Consider the following 21304-nt stretch of genomic DNA (forward strand, 5'->3'; position numbering starts at 1 on the left):
CAAACTGGTCTTATCCATAGGAGCATCTAATAACTTAGCTTTAACATGATCCGGTAAAACTTGTTCCTTCAACCATGCATGTCTTCTTATCACTGTGCCAGTCATGGCTGATCTAAATGAAGCCTCCAGTGCATCATAGCCACATTTTAAGGAATGGTTACTAACCTGTTGTATGTTATTTACCATTTCTAATAGATTTTTCTTATCTATAGAGTCATCAGAGGATAGCTTTTAGTTAACTGATCAAGCATAAACTCTTGGTATTGTATCATGTGAAACTGACAGTTTAAAGCTCTAGCTGAGACAGTAGCAGAGGTGTAAACCTTTTGGCCGATGTGTCTAAAGACCTGGCCTCGCTTTCAGAAGGAATAGGGTTTTTGCTGTGGTTGAGGCTACTGCCTTAGGGCCCTGGGATATAGTTTTGGGGTCTGCAAGAGGGGCCTTGTATAGGTGATGATGAGTGTCTGGCACCCTGTAAAATCTATCTGGTTTGGCAGGTGCTGGAGGTAAAGAATCTGGTGCAGTGCAAACATCATTAAATGCATCGCCCACAACAGAGAGGACAGGAGGTATAGCTAAGGGCCTGTGTTGTGGTAGGTGCAGAAAAGTCCTAAGTCTTTTCTGGAGTCTGAAAATCCTGTTCCTGCCATTGGAATTGTTCTCTCATGGCATGTAAGGTTTCCCCAAAGGAGAATTCTTCTGGTGGGGAAGCAGCTGGAATGGATTCTTCAGCATCTGAGTCCTCAAAATTGGAGAAAGGAGCGTCTGGCTGGTCTGTAATATCTGAGTCTTCCATAGAATCATCAGAGGACACAGGCTCGAGGGGCTCTGCTCTAGGTCTCTTTCTGGGGCTGAGAGGCCCTGTCTGGGTGAGATTGAGATCCCCTAATTAAGGATATTAAATCTTCTGCCAGAGTAAGCATTTGTGAACTAGAAGTGGGCCTGGTTGAGGGGGTTTAACAGGCACTGACTTAGTAGATTTGGCTGCTTTAGCCCTGGCGAAGGCCTTAATAGACATGGCTGCAGGAGGCCTAGCAGCACCACGTGCTGGGGTAGAGACATCCAAAGGGATGGTGTCTGATAAGTCACTAGTAACCACTGTAGTAGGTAAAATTTCTGAGGCCGATTCAAGTAAGGTAACCGAACCTCAGTAGTAGTCATTGATTCGCTGTACTCTGATCAGTTTTCTCGGTTTCGCCGAAACCGAGACACTCATGTTTGCTTAATCATGGTTTCGGCCGAAACCGCGGACCGCGAGTGTCGGTCTTTTCTTTGCGTTTTAATAATTTGGGTAGTCGGAGGATCCGACGACATAATGTACGCAAATTCAGAGCCGAAAAACTGTTCAGCAAACTCCGACCGGCGTCTAAGCGTTCGTCGGTTGAAAGAAGCACAGGCCGAACAGGCTGCTACGTCGTGGTCTGGGCCTAAACAAGGCAAACAGTAAGAGTGGAAATCTTTATGAGGTATTTGTTTCCCACAAGTTAAACAGTTATTGACTTTTTCTGACATCGGCTGAGGCAAGAAAGAGTCCCCAACGGGGTACTTAGCTTTTAGAAGTCTTCGAAGGAGTATTCGGTAGTAGTAATCTCTGGATCTGACCGACCGGCACTTGCGAACAGCTTCTGCTTCGGGCGCCACGCGGCAAGAAAGACTGAAGAAAATGGCGTCTGCTGATGCCTTTATACCCGAAGACCAGCAGAGATGACGTCGGGTGAAGTGCGACATCAGCCGAAGCCGGACCCGGACTTTGGAATCCGGCCGACCGAAGGGCTGCCTGACGACAGGACAACCCAGTTGTTATGACTGCAGATGCATCCATGAAGGACATCAGCTTTGTAACGGCTGTACTTTTGCAAAATAGCTTTACTGTAACACTGCCCAAACATGCAAACACTTTATACACTTCTGATAACTCAAATATCTTTGCTTAATACGAAAATACAGATTCGCAAAGCATGTATTGAAGATGCAGTCATTTCCCTTTACTTTATTCGTTTTATGCAATTCGGACTTTATTTCAAACATTTTCTGTATTCATTTGAAAAATGTATCACTATTATGCATATCAGCTTATGCGAATATTATTTAGAACATTCTGTATGTCTCGTTTCATATTTTACGAAAAAAAAATAGTGCTGACCAAGTTTTAATATCTGAAATTAATTTCTGACCTGTTTTGGAAAGTTTGCACATTTTTCGGATGATCCACTGCTATATATTCTTCCAGCTCTAAGCAAGTGTCTTTAGTCGTTTTAGCCAAGCTGTTTCTAACTTCATGCCCTTTGGATATGCTGTTTCTGACTTCATGCCCTTTAGACACGCCACTTCCGGCACCATGTCCTTTAGACATGCCACTTCTGACACCATGTCACTCGTTCATCTCTAACACATATGACAAGATGACTTGGCGTTTCATTTAGATGCTTTAATACATAGAAACACATCAGGATGGATTGCAGCATCATTAAATATGAATGAACTTGTTAACAGACAGACCTTACATACATACATACATGCTTGCATCTCAACAGCTAACTACAAAATGGGTCAGGCTGACACGTGCTCAGTATTTATACACTTGTGCAAGCCCTTGGATAGCTTCAGGTACATGCACACATATTGATCTACACTCTACGCCTAAGTGGGAAGCATACATCTGATGCACAATGCTTAAAGGATATAAAGGCTTTGGAATACTGGCTGGACATTGGGCTATTCTCGGCAGGAGATTCCACTTGTTATGAATACTGCAACAGTGATATGGAAGGCTATCTTAAGAATATATGGGACAGATAAAAGACTTTTCTAGTGCAAAGTAGAGATTAACAAAGACTGAGTGCTCATCATTACTGAAAGGAAACTAAGAATGGGTGGGCCATCCCATCCTTATCTACCTTTACGGAGGAAAATAACACGTCCATTCAAACTGTTTTTATGCATTATGCTGCCTCGACTCCTAATATACTACATAAACTCAGAAATAATAGCACAAAGCTTACAGCACCATTCACTATATTTGGAAAACTTTTCATCATTGTTTTAGTTAATTATTGTGTTGCATACTCTTTAATAGCACTTTCTGCAGCTCCTAATGATGCGAAGAACTTCCTCTGCTTTACACGTTGGGTGTTCATTCTGCAAGTGAAAACACTGAGCTGTTTTACCTGAAATGTTACACATCCTACTGGAAGGTACTTGCGATCCTCCAGCATGTTCAAGTATTCAGCAACTAATGCTGCAGAATGTACCAGGCACTGTGCTGCCTCTGCGTGATTGCCCCTCTCGGAGTGTTTCCCAGCCATGTTCTGCAGCCAAGTTAAGCGAAGGTCTGGTGATGTCTGGTATCCTTTTGCAATCCTACAAAAAATAAAATAAAATCTCAACAGCAAAAATATCTGAAATATTTTTTAAATGCATATTAATCATATAGTTTTACTTTAGAGTACATGGCTAAGTTTACAGGCCGAATGCAGACATTTAAACAACTCTGGGGTTAGGGCATAACAAAAATGCATTCTCTTTTATTTATTTACTCATTTTAGTTTTATTTTATTCAGTTTATCTGGAGTTGGTTCAGATGGACAGACATTGTTTATGAAGTGCACATTCCCTGCAAATGTCACAAGTGCAAAAAATGTACCTAAAATAGGATTCAACAAAAGGGAGACATTTCCCTCTCTCTGTGACATAGCCACATCAAAACTAATTATATTATACAACAGGATGCAGTGGACAAGCTCCTTGTATGAGGGTAATGGAAGGACATTACCCCTGAATGAAAACTATGACTCTGAATTCCACTTCAAGTTAATTTCTTTTGAATTTAAACTTATACCATTCACAGCTGTATAACAAAACCATTGTCTACAGCACAGCCCTGGAAAAAAATTCTCAAGTTTTCTAACATTTCTTCATTTGTATTCATCAGAACTGACTCCAACATATATGTGCAAACGTTCTATCACCCTCCTTGTCCTAAATATGGAATATCAAGAAGACAAAATATGAGATCGCTCTACTGCCTTCATGATACACCATTTGGCGGCATACAGGTACAGAAAATACCATAAACTCTAAAGGAAGTATTACAAGTAAAATGCTGTTTTAGCTTAATGGCATTTATTACTTTTACATTCTATACTTTCCTTATTTACCGTGGTGGTGCAGCGGTAGTGTTGTTGCCTCACAGCAAGAGGTTCTCCCATTCGACTCTCGGCTGGAGTGCAGGGAGTGCCTTCTGTGTGGAGTCTGCATGTCCTTCCTGCAGTTGGGTGGCATTTGAAAGACATGCATAAGGGCGTGCCTTCGTTGAAGGTTGGACGTCGAGATGGCACCTCAGCGTTCGTGAAAATCTACTGCCAATCATTAGCAGACCCTAACCGGAAAAAGCCGAAAGACAAACAACAACAACTTTCCTTATACACCATTATGTACAAAGACCAGTTCCGTTATACAAAAATAAAATTAGAAGGAGAGCATTTCTCTCAAATTAGGAGATTTTTTGAAAGAAAAATAAGATAGGACTAATAGGCAATACTGCACATAAAATCCCATCTGCCCAAAAGATGTTATTCAAGTTGATTTTTTTTTTGGGTCGGGGAGAACCCTGCTTTTGCTGCACACTGATCTTCAGCTCCCTTCCTGGCTAATAGGCCCAATAATTCCCAATCGCCAGAGTGACAGCTGACTAGTAAGGACCATCATTCAGACAGCCATTGGGATTGTTAGTGATTAATAATGCGGTCCCAACATCTCCACCTATACTTAGTATTGTGTGAGGGTGGGAACAAGCAGTGTGCTCTCCATGAAGGATGCCCCCTCACTTCTGAATGGGGTGTTCACTTCAAGCATCTCTGTCCCTCTTCCTGAAGCAATGGAGGTGGATTTACCAGTCTCCACCGGAGAAACTGTACTTCTCTAGTATGCTCTTGAGTACATATTCAACCCTACCCCACAAGGGAGAGGCAGGCGGGCCATGCCCATTCACTCCACCCCTTCTTGTCTTGCTCCTACAGTGCTAGGGCCACTAACAGTACCTTTGCAGCCTAGACCACACTCAGGGCTCCATCCCTCTGTGCCATAAAGACACACTTAGTTATTTAAGATGATCTAGCTGACCTTAGTGGAAAATCAGGTTTACAGACATATGAAAAATGTAGATACTACTTGGTCTGACAGCATAACAACTTACCTAGAAAAAAAACACAAATAACTTCTATTGCTTTCTCACCATCATATATTTGTCTACCTTCCTGGATGCCTCACATACTGTTGATTTCTTGTGCCTTCCCTTTTATAAAATTTCAACTACTTCTTCATAAATTACCAACATTTCATCATTAGTAGTAGTGTTTTTACTAGCTCTTAATAGCTTACCAAAAAGGGAGGGTTTCCAGTAACCAGTCACCTGGAAAGAATATTCCTAGTTTCATAAAGTTTACTTATTTGTACTTGTTAACCAGGGTAGGAAATGACTCACAAACTGTTCTGAGCTTCAGCTTGGGAGCACTGTCTGGGCAAATGACTTGCTCAGTCACCATCAGACAAATGGAGACTGAGGGAAGTGAAACTTACATTACAGGAAGTAAACTGTTGACCGTTCACACACTTAATTCACTCTAGTAATTATCAAATAACAAAAGTAAATTCAGCATAAGATGAATTAACTATTGTGAGTTCCGTTCCTTTTATTGAGAGGTTGTTTCACTGAACTAGGATTTGTAGGATGTTTATATAAAATTCCCATTTTTCGACAGTTCTCTGTTATAGTACTGTTTAAATTTAAAAGTGCCACAGATAAGTTGGTGGATGTGTGCATGTGTCTGTCCCAGTTAGAGGTCACTGGTGATAAATGTGTATGTTTGTTAAATAGGTGGAGTGAATGTTGAAGATAAGTTAGTGGGTGTGTGTGTGCATCTGTCCCAGTTAGAGGTCACTGGTGATAAATGCGTATCTTTGTTAAACAGATGGAGTGAAGGTTGTACATATATGATGGTGAGGTGGGTGGGTGTGTGTGAGAGCGAATGTGAGAGACTGTGCTGAAATGTAGAAGTTTGCCTGTGAATTTGGTTGTAAGTGAATGTGAATTCAGTATTTTAGCATTTAATCAGCAGACAGTGGGATTAAGGAAGAATCTCCTTTTATCTGAATCTGATAGGACGACAGTCCCCATCACTACAGTAACAGGGGTGGTGTGCAGCTGGGAAGCCTTGATGGTTGGCTGGCAAACAAGGCAAAAATATACAAAAACAATTGTGCTTGTAGTAAGAAGCTTAGTGTATAAAGTAACACTTGCAAAGAGCTTGCCACAGTCATAATTAGAGTTGGCTGATGGGTAGTTATTAGGCATATAGTCCAGGAGACCACTAAGGAGCTTAGCCTAAATTCCCAATTGTCCCAAAGCACTGTCTGGTTATGTCAAGGCGTACAGTAGGCAAAAGAAGGATAAGGAACTCAAATCCTGTACCATGGAAAGCAGCTCATTAATCCTCTGTGCCAAACACTAATCCTTAAGTTTGGGAAGACCTTTTACTTTCTCACCTCAACTTTGGGAATACCTTTTTTATGGTCCTCAGCTCTGAGCTGAGGAACTACCTAGATTGCCAGATAATGGCTTTGCCAAGTAAGCTAATGGATGACGAAGGAATTAAAACCTGGACTATGAGATGAAGCTCAACCATTTCAAATAAACTGCCACACCTAATGTTTCTCCTCTTTCTGATTATGTTAGAGAAAAGGGAAAGATTGTTCTAAGCATTTTTTGTTATACTGTTATTTTGCATAGCTTTTGTTATAGGTTTCTTCTTTCTTGTTTTAAATGTAAAAAAAATATTTACAGTGAAGACATATGGCAAAAGAGATGGTGTACATGCTCAACTTAAAAATGTGATTCACAGTTACAAGCAGTTTCTGTCTAACCTAGCAGCAAACAATCTGACACTTCATGGTGTAGTCTGAATATCAACAGCACAATACTTTTACAATGTATAACGTTTCCCAGGTAGCATAGGATTAAAATGAACACAAAAGGAATCAATTTAGTGGCAACTCAAGAACTGAAAAATAGGAATAAAAAAATAATAGATCCTCTTCAACATTTTTCTTTAGCTGTTTCAGCTAAAGGTATGCTTGCTACCCTTACTGGTTTGGTCTTCTAGGGTCATTTTGTATATGTATTACTAATCTTATTTGCACTTGTATTTATGGAGTATTCTCCACTGTTGTACGATATGACTATGTACAATTCAGATTAGTGTGGCTTCTTATCTGTTACTATGGGGTCCACTGGCCTTCTGTGCAGGCACCTATTCATTTCATGTCCCTTTCCACGCTACTTCATTTCTTGTTTACAGAGTTTATGCTGTGACTTTTTATCAGGTGGTTATTTTTCAACCTTTTCAATGTCTTTTGATGTCCCAGATCTGATAATGCAATTAATTTTGAGTTTTTGTGATTTTATTGTGTTAAACTGAATATCATTTGTGTCATGATCATGAGTTCTGCTTGGTCTTATTTCTTTTTAATACAAATTTAGTAATGTGCTCGAATTGGGATGTGCATTTCTGTTTGGTATTCAGTAATTCCTCAAGATGGCAGATGTCTCTCAGTGGATGGCTCAGTGATATCTTACTGTAATTGGTCATTCTTGGAAGGATGTTATTTTTAGGGGGCTTATGCAGAAATATTCCTGTTACTGCTTGACTTTGCTCAGTCAGGTTCAGAAGTCTAGTCTGACCATAGTGTAAAATATTATTAATGGACTTCAACTATCCAAACACTGACCAGTTGAAAGTACATTTGCACAAGTCCTACTTTACCTCTACAACTAGCTGTTTGAATTTCATACTGCCTCAGTGGCATAGGGGTTCTGTGCTTGCATAAACCCACACTGGCAGCTTTCCAGAGCTCAGAATCCCCTACTCTGACTCTCAGTGATAGGGGATTCGCTAAGCCTCTCAGTTATTCCGTCTTTTAGTGCTAATTAGGATGAATCAAGAAGGACCATTCAGAATAATTGCCTGAAAACAATTAGTTTACTGCCGTAAAATGCCAACACAAATAACCAAAGCCAACCAACAGCACAACAAGGTTGCATACCATTGAACTATCGACAAAATAAGGAGGATGGTGTATCAACAAAATAAGGTGGAAGGTATATCAACAAAATAAGAGGGATGGTGAGTGGGTACTGTCACTGATGCAGTGTTAAATTCAAACATTTACTGCTATAATTAAGTAGGACTTGCATAACCGTACTACATTCATCATTCATACTGTCGGAGTGGCATATGGGTAGATTCCCAAAGCCTGGAAGGAGAAGGATCCAGAGGTGCCTGGAAAATGGTCCTCGTAAAGCCTGCTCTGGAACTTGATAAAAAAAACAGTTTGTAGTGCTTTGTAAAGGTATGAACAAAGGACCAAATTGCTGCCTTTAGAATACTTCAAGAGTTCACTCCTTTCCAATATACCACTGAAGAGGATAAGGCACTGGCGGAATGTGCCTTAACCCTGCCTGGAATAGATTTACCATGGTGGGATTAACAAAAACAATAGCAGATGACAACTAATGAGTAACTGATGCTTAGGGAAAGGTTGGCCTTTCTTAAACCCAGAATAGGGAATAAACAGCTGTTCATTTTTTGAAGGGCTTAGTTCTGTCAAGGTACTACCTGAGCTCCCAGTGCACATTGAATGTATGCAGAATCTTCTCTCCCTTGTTTGTATGTTTCAGAAAAAAAAAAAATGGGAGACAATTCAGGGTAAATTCAGAAACTACTTGGCATAAAAGAATGATAAGTGAGTAAAAAGTACAGTTGTGTACACTTACCATAAATGTAGATGTTCGAGTGTATTCACTGTTGCAGTCCTGACTTGTGGGATTTCCTGCTGTGGAAGCCCTTGCCTGGCCCAACTACCAGAGTAAAAATCTCCCTTCCCCAAGGCTGATGGACACCCTTCCCTGAAATAAGTATGCTTGGGTATAAAGGGTGCCGGCAGATGCCATTACATCAGTTTTTTTCTGACCTCTTAGAAGGTAGGAGCCCCCAGGATGAAGCATAAGCAACAGGCAAAGGTAGAAAAAGGGCCCTGCAGTGCAAACACCCAGGGGGTCCTCTGTATAGTACAGAAAATAGAAGCAGACTACTATTGTAGGTAAAAAGGGGAAAGGAAGGGAGGGGAAGAAGACTGAAACAGTGAATGCATTCCAACATCTACATTTATGGTAAGTGTACACAGCTGTACAATGTTCTTTGTGTTTCACTGTTGCAGTCCTGACTTGTGGGATGATTCCCAAAGCTGAGATGAGGGTGGAAGGTAGATTACGGAAGACGACAGGATGGCCACCAAGATGGCAGTGGAAAATCCTGCTCTAGACTTAGAAAAGGCTGACAAGTGGTGTTGTTTGGTAAAGGTATGCACAGATGATCAGGTTGCAGCTTCCAAAATGTCTTTACACTTTCAGGAGGCTTCTTGTCATGATGGCTGTAACAAGTGTATGGCTTGATTCAAGGATGCGTTTGTGACCACCTTGGGCATAAAGTATGTATTAGTCCTGAGTGACACTCTGGGTGGAATATGAGAAATGGTTCCAGCACCATGACAGCTTGTAGCCGAGACCCTTCTAGCTGAGGTGATAGCCAGTAAAAGGGCAGTCTTCCAGGTTAGAAATTTAAAATCAGCAGAAGCTGCCAGTTCAAAGGCTCTCTCTAACCCTCTTTTTAGATTGTGAGTATTCCTGTGCCTCCCATTGGAAATGTTCCCTCACAGCATGGAGTATTTCCCCAAAAGTGATGTCTTCAGGAGGCAAAGCTGATGATAGATTCTCCTCAGAAACTTAATCCTCAAAGGAGGAAAGGTAGGGTCCCCCCCTCAAAGACAGACCCTCCTGGTCAATATCCTCATCTGAATCAGGAGGTTCAGAGAAAAGCTAAGGGGTAGGATCCCTCTTCCTTTTCCTTGGGGACGACTCCAGAGAGGGTTGCCTAGTTCTGACTAAGGAGATGAGGTCCTCAGCTAACCTGACAAGGTCTTGCTGGTAACCTACTGAGTGGGAGTCTGTAGGCCTAGTTAAAGGACTTGAGATTGAACCTTTCTTAGAAATAGCTTTAAGCTTGGGCCTAGGTACATCTGCCATCCTGAGGCCAGTCTCTTTGTAAGGCTGATACCTCGAAGATCGTTGCTGGTACAAGATCGCTCATCGGAAGCTGAGGTCTGCTGAGCAACTTCGGACCCAACCGACAAACTGAAAGCCAAGGCCTGTGTAGAGGTTGATGGACCCGGTAGCATGTTGGACTTCATAAAGGTCTCGACAGAAGCCTGCTCCACCACCTCAGTCAGAGAAGGGGGCTGTGAAAGAGCCTTGCCTTCCTCAGCGAAAATGAGCCTTGGGAGGGCTGACTGACGATGAAAGGTTGTCATCCAAGGCCCTAAGCCTGAGTCTGTTTTCTTAGTATTTCTTACACTTAGGGAGCTCAACCTCAAGACAACCGATGGATGCCATTGAACAATGTGCAGAAGACTGCAAACTAAGATGCCTAGCTAAGAATTTGGCCCTACACCTAACAGTCCTAGAATTGAAACAGGTGCAAAAACGACAGCTAGGGATGTCGTGATCTGGGCCTAGACAGGTGACAAATAAAGTATGAAAGTTTCAGTGTGGGATTTGCTTACCACAGCGGAGACAAATGCTAACCTTATCTAATATGAGTTAAAGCAAAAATGAGAGTTCCCAAACGGGATACTTAGCTTTAGAAGACTTCTCTCTAGTGCGGACCAACCGATGCACTGAAACACTGCTTCAGGCTCCGACAGCAAGAAAAAACTGATGTAATGGTAGTGCCTGGCTCCCTTTATACCCAAACGTACTGACATCAGGGGAAGGGTGTCCTCCAGCCTTAGGAGGTGGGAGATTTTTACTCTGGGAGTCAGGCTGGTCAAGGGTTTCCACAGCAGGAAATCCCACAAGTCAGGACTGCAACAGTAAAACACAAAGAACATCCAGAATGTCCTTATGGAAAATCAGATAAGGTTGGCCCACCATGAGAGCTTGCAGCTGAGAGACTCGCCTTTCAGATGTCAGAGCAGTAAGAAAAACAGTTTTCCAACTGATGATCCTCAAATTAGGCTGGAAGGCGGGTTCAAAAGGAGATAAGGTCAATTTTTTAAGAACAAAGTTGAGATACCAAGGAAAAGGACAAGGAATTTGCTTGGGGGGGGGTCAAATGCAACACTCCTGTCATAAACTGTTTGACCACAAAAAGAAAAGAGGGGGATCCATGGGTAAATAAGCTGAAATGGCACCCTGATAGATGCACAGGATAAGCCATAATTGAGTAGCTCAAACAAATATTTCAAAACAAGAAGGGTTAATACCATACCAGGAACCTCTGATATCAGAAAGGCACTACTTAGAAAACCTATTCCACATATAAACATAAGATTTTCTAGTTGCAGGGTTTCTTGTCTAATTCAATACCTACTGCACATCCTCATGGAAAAAAGACACAAAAGGTATCAAGATGGAATCATCAAGGCTCTTAGTAGCAATTGCTCTAAGTTAGGTTGCAACAGTCACCTCTGGCACTGTGTAATCAGACCCAGAGTGTGAGGAAGCTTGTGGTAATTGCCCTTGGCCAATTCCATTAAAAAGGAGAACCAATTCTGCCTGGGCCAAAAGGGGTTACTATAATGAACTATGGTAATTCTTTACAAATCTTCTGAAGCACCTAGGAATAGGTGGAAAGGGTGGAAATGCATAAAAAACATTCTTGTCTAGGGGAAAGAAAATGCTTCTGTCCTCCAAGCATGGCTGCAAGGATGTCTTGAATAAAATATTTCTGACAACCTGTTTGAAAGGAGGAAAGAGAATTATCTGAAGTGTTTCCTACATCTGGACCACATCCAGACAGATGTCTGTCCTGAGTTTTCACTCATGAGGGGCCATCTGCTTAATCTATCTGCCACTACATGTTGCTGTGATGGGATGTATGAAGCCCAAAGCATCAGAGAATGTTGAAAGGCTAGCTTCCAGGCAATCACTGCCAACCGGCAACATGGATATGACCTTGTTGTACTCTCCTCTTGTTTGTTCAGGTACCACATGACTGTGGTGTTGTCTGTGACCAATAAAAGAGGACCTGGAGACCTTAAGTGATGAATAACTTTTAAGGTCTGAATCCCTGCTAACATTTCTTTAATGTTTATGTACTTTGTAGCATCTAAAGGACCCCATTCCCCTTGCACTTAAACTCCCCTGTACTCTGTTCACCAAGCAAAATCTGACAAGTCCATCTTGACTGACTGAACTGACGTTTGAAGGGAAAAGGGCAGGTCTGGATTAAGGGACATCTGACTCCACCACTGTAACTCTTGTTTCGCAAACTCCAATGCTCCAAGGGTAGCAGGTGCTGGGTCCAACAATTTTTTAAGTACCACTGAATCTTTATCATGTAGAGTTTAGCTCATGGTGTCATGAGGCTCACTGTTGCCATGAAGTCTAGAATTTTTGAGAAACTCTCTTGCAGAGATAACTTCTTAAAGAGAGAAATCCCTGAAAATGTTCTAAAATGTCAGGACTTTGTCCTCTGGTAGAAAAAACATACTTTTTGCTGCGTCCATCATACATCACAGAAAGACAATTCTTTGTAAGGGTGTGAGACAGGACATCTGTAGGTTCAACATGAAGTTGGGAGGAACTGGTATGTGAAGACAAACATACTTCAGATGTATAGACGCCATGAAACAGTGGTCTGGAAGATCTGCAGGGTGAGTATTTTGAATGTGTGTACCTTCAGAAAGGTATTCAGTTACGCTAAATCTAACACTAGTCTCAATGATAGCTTTCTTTGGTTACAAAAAAGATTATGTTATAAAATCCTTTTCATTTTTTGCCTTTTGTGGTGCAGGAATTGGTTATATAATCCCTGCTTGCAACTTATGAAGGAGTACCTGATAGAACAGACATGTCTGGTCTGGAAGGTGGGGGGGATTTCCCTGAAGGGAGGATGATTTTATGCCAACTGCCAAGAGTATCCTCACTGAACTATTCTCAGCATCCACTTGTCTGGGACTATTTGTGGCCAAGTTGTTGGGTTGAGATAAAGCCTCAAAAAAGGGGAAGTTTGGCTTTATTGGCCTGAATGTACCCATAAAGACTTAAAAAGTAAAAGGTAAAAATTCATGGGCATTCAGAGGCCATGTAGTTGAAATAATGTGTCATAAGGGATCATTTGCATATATCCCACGGGCTTCCACTACAGGAGATTTTAGGTATTACACATTAATACAGGTCCTGTTTAGCATAAAAGTATACAGTTAAACTTTAACATGTAAATAAAAAGCCAGGGAAAGATTACGAGAGGGCTACAAGTAACAAAGAGGAAGAAACTGTCTCATTCAGAAAGAAAAATCTGGGATGACTGCAAAGTGATGTGGCTCTTCTTTCAGAAAGGAAATGTAGGGAAAATGCACTATGCTGTACTAAACCAATGATGAAGAAAAATCTAAGCAATTCTTTAAAAGAAGTAAAAGTTGCCCTGTACTTGCATTTTTAGCAAATATATTCTATATAAAAGAAGAATATGAAATTAAAGATAATAAAATTGCAAATCTGAAAATGTGGGAATGTTCATAGAAGGTTACTAGGATAACAGCCCTTACAAGCCTAGCCATATTTATCCCAAATTGCCCCAACTGTCAATGGTTAACTGAGTGAAGTTTGCAGAGGTATGATGGTAATTAATACCAACTGCCTCTGTCCATAAGGGCCACAGGTGCCTCCCCGGGAGTGAATATATGATAATCCATCCATTGATCTAGGTTGCATTTGAAGAGGGCCAGTGAGGGGCTCTGCTTCACATGAATGGGAAGCTTGTTCCAGAGAAGGATAGTCTCCGGGAAATGTATATTTCGTTCCAGCACGACCTGTTCATGTCAGAAGCTAGGTTAAGATCCCTGGATCAAGAGACCCTCATGCAGTCTGATTTACGAATGTGTAACATTTCCATCAGGGCCGGGTCAGACTGCCCTGTACGCAAGGCAGGGATTACCCCTTAGCATCCCTTACTTGACATAATACAGTGATAGGACTTTCAGTCTTTCCTTGTAAGACGTTTTTTTTTTTTTTACCCTGCATGTTCGTGGTGAGAAACCTCTTTGGTCTCTCCAGCTGTTGCAAGTGTCTGGTGAGATACATGCAAAAGGGGCAGAGTATAATGGAATTATAAGATTCTTAGATCTACAGGAGATGCCTTTAGTTATTGAGATGTGCCATGTAGAAGGCTTTCCTCACCACAGTGGATACCTGGTGGTTGAAGTTCAGGTTGCTATCAACCTGAGCACCCAGATCATGTAACATCGAGTTTACTCTTAGGGGGAGCTACCTATATTGTAATTAGCAGGGATTTGGCTTTCCGAAAGGGAATAATTGTGCATCTTTTTGCATTTAGCTTCAATCCGTGACTTTGGCACCAATAATCTGTCTGTGTTAATCTTTTCTGCATTACAATTGAAACATCCAGAGTACCTAGACCCTGTCAGCAGCGTCCTCATTTAGCTGGTAGTTCCCTTGCGACTTAGCCCCTCTAAGCGCCCAGAGTAAGGAAAGGCTACCATACCCTGCTGGAAATTTAAAACAGCAAGCAGCTTCTACCGAAGAGCCAAGGTAGTTCCCTTGCGGCTTAGTCCCTCTAAGCGCCCAGTGTAAGGAAAGACTACCATACCCTGCTGGAAATTTAAAACAGCAAGCAGCTTCTACCAAAGAGCCAAGGTAGTTCCCTTGCGACTTAGCCCCTCTAAGCGCCCAGAGTAAGGAAAGACTACCATACCCTGCTGAAAATTTAAAACAGCAAGCAGCTTCTACCAAAGAGCCAAGGTAGTTCCCTTGCAACTTAGCCCCTCTTAAGCACCCAGAGTAAGGAAAGACTACCATACCCTGCTGGAAATTTAAAACAGCAAGCAGCTTCTACCGAAGAGCCAAGGTGGTCACACAATATTGTACATTAATTTGTGGAGGCTGCTATCTGGGGGTCTAAGGTACTTTTAGTTCATCCCTCCTGAACAAGGCTTCTCCCAACCCTCCTCACCGAAATACACCCCAGCCTAACAACATTTAGAATACCTATTAGAACTCCCCACTTTTGTTTAAGCTGTAGCAAACTACTGCAGAAAATTGCAGCATAAATAGCTTATCTCCCAAAGACTCACTCTAACCTACGGGAATTAACAATCCCAGAAATATCTTAGTTAAAACACTTGCATTTCAGTTAATATACTTACCTAGCTGGGCTAAAGCTGATTGGTATAGCCCTGCTATGCTTGGGCTCTCTCCGTTCCCATCCCTGCCCCCAAATCTCACCCGCCCCCCTACATCTACATTTATAGCCATTTAGCCACGCCCACACCACTTCGCTCCTATCATCTTCTTGTTAAACTAATTAACTCGCTTTATCCCCTCATCCACTGTTGCAATTACACTCTTTAGCTCCCACCTGCCTCCCTCTCTCTTCCTCTATAAAAACCCATTCTGCACTATCAAATGATAGTGCACTTCCAGATTTATAGCTCCCTACCTCTTTAGACATGTGGTACTCCATTCTATTACCCACCCTACTAGCCCCATACCTCTTAACCCTATATGAAACTCAACCTCTCCTAGGATTCCATGCATCAAAGGCTCATACCAACACCTCAGAAACTAAACATACTAACTTTTATCACATCAGTAGTACTAGGCCATTTCTTACATCATGCTCTTATTACCTACACACTAACACCAGTAAAATCAGCCCTAGACTCAAACACTACTGTAAAATAGTAGATAAATTCCTGAAATGTATCTCTAAGCTAAGACTTAGTCTATTACTTGATGGGGATATGCACCCTAACCCTGGCCCTACCAACATTAAGAAATACTCTCCCTCTACCAGCAACTTAAGCCACAACCCTACAACCCCCCGACCACCCAACTCTCTCCTAACCTGTCATCTCAACATCAGAAGCATCAATAACAAACTGCATGAACTTCATGCACTCCTTGCTGTTCTCTCCCCTGATATTCTGCGTCTCTCAGAGACCTGGTTAAAACCCACCACTACTGATAATGAAATACTTCTCCCTGGGTATAACATACACAGGTTGGATCGGGCTTCCAGAAAAGGGGGTGGGGTAGCGGTACTCTACAAATCTGAAATGATTGTAACTACAGATGTTATACAACCACCTCAGATTAATAATTCAGAAATCCTAGCTACCAAACTGAAGCTCAACAACAGTAAATACATCTATGTAATTTGTATGTACATTCCCCCAGGTAACAATACAGCCACACTAGAAGACACCCTCCACTGGATATCTAGTCACTATCCTCAAGAAACCTTACTTCTTGGTGACTTTAACATAGATTGGAGTATATGTTCCTCAGAATCTCCTACCACCCATATTAACTTACATTCATTCAAGCAAGTTATTAACACCCCAACTAGAACAGGCAAACCTAACCAGAAAGAAAGTACACTTGATTGGGTACTCATTAATAATCACCCTAACCTGTATACATTTGGTACCCTCCCTGACAGTCTAAGTGATCACCACCTCACATACATAATCAAACACAAAGCAGGCAAACCCAATCAACCCTTACTAAGACATGTCAGAAATAAAAAAAACTTCGACTTAACCAAATTTTAACAAGAACTAAATTCTTGTAATTGGTCTATACTAAAACACCTCCCCTTAGAAGAAGCAGTATCGTACTTTAACAAAAAATTCCTTGAGATCCTTGACTTTCATGCACCCATCCGCTCTAAGAAAACTAAGGCAAAAGCTGCACCTTGGCTCTCAAAAGAGACCAGGCTCAAAATTAAACTCAGAAATAAAGCTTGGGCTTCATGGCGAACTACTAAACTCCCTCATGATCAAATTAAATACAGGCAACTTAGGAATGAAACTAAAAAACAAATACTACTTGACAAAAACAATACTACAGCAAACTACAAACTTCTAACCAAGATAACCCTCAAAAGTTCTGGGCAGGGCTAAACAACCTATTACACCCTGGAAAAACTACTACCCTTGTACCAGCTGCCCTCACTGATAAACCCTCAGAAGCAGTTTCAGATAGTTTTAACCGTTTCTTTACCAAGACAATCCAAGCCCTAGCCAGCAAACTGCCTCTCAGCTCCCACAGCCTAGATAGTTCCACCCCTAAAAATCTACCACTATTTAGCTTTCAACCAATTGCTACATCACTTATCCGCACCTTAATCAGAAAACTAAAACCCACCACACTCTCAGCTGACCAACTTCCAGCTAAATACCTACAAAAATCAGCTGATGCCATCACCTATCCAGTCTCAATACTTATTAATTGCACCTTAAAAGAAGCAAAAATTCCACATATCTGGAAGATATCCTATGTCATTCCGCTCCATAAAGGGGGTAGTTCTACTGAACTCTCCAACTACAGGCCTATAGCCATACTCTCTCCTCTAGCAAAAATAATGGAAAAATGTATTCAAAAACAGTTCATGCACCACCTAATAACCAACCACCTCCTGGCAGATACCCAGCATGGCTTCAGACCTTACCACAGTACCACCACAGCCCTATTAGTCTTCTCTAACACCATAAACTATCATCGTAACAATAAGCATATCTCTTCAGCTCTATTCTTGGATCTGTCCAAAGCTTTTGATATGGTGGATCACAAAAGTACAGTTTTGTACCTACCATAAATGTAGATGTTCGAAGATCCACATTGCTGCAGTCCTTACACTTGGGTAGTCCGCTGTCCTCGGTCGGCCCGAATATCAAAGTAGTAGGCTGATGTCGGTCAAGGCGCATAAGATTGACATCAGGACGTCAGGGTACATATGCGCATGACCGACGTCATATCCTCAGTCTTTTCTTGCCCCAGATGTCAGAAGACCCTAAAAAGAAAGGTCAAAACCAAAAGACAGCAAAAAACAACCAACCACCCTAGTACTAATCATATGTACAATATATACAATATCCACAATATGTACAACCCAAACCACACAACTGCCTCTAACTACAGAGGGGAAGGAGGGAGGGTAAATTGGACTGCAGCAATGTGGATCTTCGAACATCTACATTTATGGTAGGTACAAAACTGTACTATGTTCTTCATCTCACATTGCTGCAGTCCTTACACTTGGGTAGAATCCCAAAGCAGAGGTAAGGGAGGATGGCAAAACTATAAAGCAGTAGGAGCTGCCAAAATGCCCTGTAAAATTGCAGTGGCAAAACCAGCCCTAGATTTAGAGTAAAGTGGAAGGTGGTAATGCTTTGAGAAAGTATGCACTGAACTCCAAGTAGCTGCCTCCAAAATATCTTTAGTGGCCACTCCTTAAAAGCTGTAGAAGTGGCAGTAGCCCTAGTGGAATGAGGCCTAATCCCAGCTGGAATCTCCTTACCATGATGGGAATAACAGAAAGCAATACAAAACCCAATCCACTTAGAAATAGTTTGTTTTGACACAGGCTTGCCCTGAGAACCCAAAGCAAATGAAACAAATAACTGCTGAGACTGCCTGAACCCTTTAGTTCTGCTCAAATAATATCGCAACTGCCTGTGTATATCCAAAGTGTGCAAAATCTTTTCCCCTTTATTTTGGGGGTTTGCATAAAAAGTAGGCAAATGAATAGTTTGGTTTAAAGCCACACTAGAAACCACTTTAGGCATAAAGGAAGGATTAGTACGCAAAGATACCCTATCCTTATGGAAAATTAAGAAAGGCTCAACCGCCATAAGGGCCTGTAATTCAGAAACCCTTCTCGCAGAGGTAATGGCCAACAAAAAAGCAGTCTTCCATAATAAATATTTCAACTCAGCAGTAGCTGCAGGCTCAAAAGGTTGTAGAGTAAGTTTCTCCAACACAAAATTGAGATCCCAAGCAGGAGTAGGAGCTCTCCGTGGGGGTCGTATATTCTTTGCCCCTCTAAGGAATTGCTTAAACAAAGGATGAGAAAACAATGGTGGGTCACAATCATAGTGAGCAGAAATTGCTGCAGCATGAACCTTAATAGAAGAGAAGGACAAACCTTTGTCCAGTAACTCAGTAAGATATTGAAGAGCCACACTTAAATTAGGCTTAGAAACATCAAATGCCTTTGCTGCACTCCAAAATAAAAATCTCTTCCATTTATCTGCGTACACTTTCCTTGTACTAGGCCTTCTGGCCTCCAAAATAACATTCAAAACTTGCTGTGGAAGCTGAGACCCTCCAGGGTTTAAAACAGAATATGCCAGGCTGTCAGGTGAAGAGAGTGAAGTTTGACATTGAGTAAATGACTGTTCTCCTGAGACAGCAGGTGTGGAATCGAAGGTAAAGGCCATGGAGGCTCCTGCACCAGACTTCTCAGTAATGGGTACCAGTGCTGTCGAGGCCAATCTGGAGCTATTAAAATCATCTTTGGCTTGTCCTGTCTGACCTTCAGAAGTACCTTTGGGAGGAGAGGCAGAGGTGGAAAGGCATACACATGAAGATTGCTCCAATTGAATGAAAGAGCATCCACTTTCCAAGCTGTGGGATGAAACCTTTTGTGCAAAACTTTGGCAGCTGGTAGTTTAGTGGAGAAGCGAACAGATCTATGTCTGGAGTTCCCCATAACACTGTCAATTTCTGAAATACATGAGGATCCAATTTCCACTCGTGGGGATCCATAATTTGTCTGCTCAACACATCTGCTAAGGAGTTCTGTCCTCCGGCAGAAACCTTGCCTGAAGATTTAGCTGTAAACTGAGAGCAGTCTCCCACAAAATCATTGCTTGTCTGCATAGAGGATAAGAATGTGTTCCCCCTTGCTTGTTGATGTACCACATGACAGTTGTGTTGTCTGTTAGAACCAACACCTGCCCTGGAAGAAGTAAATCCTTGAAAGCTATTAATGCAAATTGGACTGCTAACATCTCCTTCAAGTTGATATGTAGATGTAGAAGTCTGGCAGGCCACGTGTCTTGTATCCACTTTCCATTTAGATGAGCTCCCCAAGCTTTGTCTGAGGCATCTGTCGTTAGAATCTGACTCGCCTCTGGCCGGGTCACAGAGAGTCCCTTGTTTAGGTGACATTCCTGAGCCCACCACAAAAATTCCTTTTGAATGCAAGGTATTATCTGAATGACAGTGTCCATATCTTGGCAGTGCTGTGTCCATACATTTTGAGATACCATTGTAGCTTCCTCATATGCAGTTTGGCATTGGGAAGCACCAGAATACAAGATGCCATGAACCCCAAGGCTTGAAGGACTGCCCTTGCAGTCAGCCTGGACTGATGAGACAATTGATGGAAGTAAAGAGAAAGATTCTTTTGTTTGTCCGGGGTCAAAAAGGCCATCTGGGATGCTGTATTCAGTCTCACACCCAGAAAGCACATGTCCTGAGAGGGTACTAGACTGGACTTTATTTCGTTCACAGAATACCCCAGGCATCTTAGCACTGCTATCACATAGTGTAAATGATGAAGAAGTTCGTCCTTTCCTTGGGCCAGAATCAGGCAATCGTCCAAATAAGGATAGATCTGTATTCCTCTTAGCCTGAAGAAAGCTATCACTGGAGCCAGAACCTTCGTGAACACTCTGGGCAGTAGATAAGCCAAAGGGCAATGCAGAGAACTGATAATGAGAAGTCCCAGCCCGAAAACGCAGATACTTCCTGCAACTTAGCCTGATAGGAACATGAAGGTAAGCCTCCTTGAGATCCAGAGTCACCATCCAGTGATCTTTGCCCAGCAGAGGTAAAAGCTGTTGTAACGTCAACATTTTGAACTTGGGAATGTCCAGATAAGTGTTGAGGATAGATAAATCCAAAATTGGTCTCCACGTGTCCCCCTTCTTTGGTACTAGGAACAGGCGAGAATAAAATCCTAGGCCCACTTCTGGCAGAGGGACCGGTTGTATGGCCCCTATTTGGAGCAGCAGAGAAATTTGTTTGTGAGCCTCTAGTCTTTGCTGAGGAGGAACGTCCGGCATGCCTTTGAAAGGAGGCAAGGTATGGAAATAAAACCTGTAACCTTGGTGTATGATATCCAATACCCATCTGTCTTGGGTAATCAAACTCCAGTTTTCCTTGAAGAGTGCCAACCTTCCTCCCAAAGGTGCTGCCAGGCAAGAAGGATCTGGCAGCTGAAAGGGTAGGTCATTGGGCCTGTTTACGAAAGGACTGGCCCCTGCCCTCACCCGAAGATTGTGCAGGAGAACTCCCTGTTCTAGGTCTGAAGGAGCTCTGAGCTCTGTCCCTACCACGTCTAGATCTACCCCATGACTGTGAATCATAAGAAGGGTA

At 42.1% G+C, this 21304-nt stretch overlaps 1 protein-coding gene across 1 annotated transcript in view; it reads right to left on the bottom strand.

The window, feature by feature from the left end:
- Positions 1–21304, bottom strand: part of DOCK7 (dedicator of cytokinesis 7) — a 3076229-nt gene that overhangs the window by 364849 nt on the left and 2690076 nt on the right. The window contains exon 41 of the mRNA XM_044085545.1: positions 3168–3360. Within this exon, the coding sequence (XP_043941480.1) occupies positions 3168–3360 (193 nt within the window). The remainder of the gene's footprint in view (positions 1–3167; positions 3361–21304) is intronic.

The sequence above is a fragment of the Protopterus annectens genome, chromosome 10.part0 (genome assembly GCF_019279795.1).
Source record: "Protopterus annectens isolate FY-2018-M chromosome 10.part0, PAN1.0, whole genome shotgun sequence".
Lineage (NCBI taxonomy): Eukaryota > Metazoa > Chordata > Ceratodontiformes > Protopteridae > Protopterus > Protopterus annectens.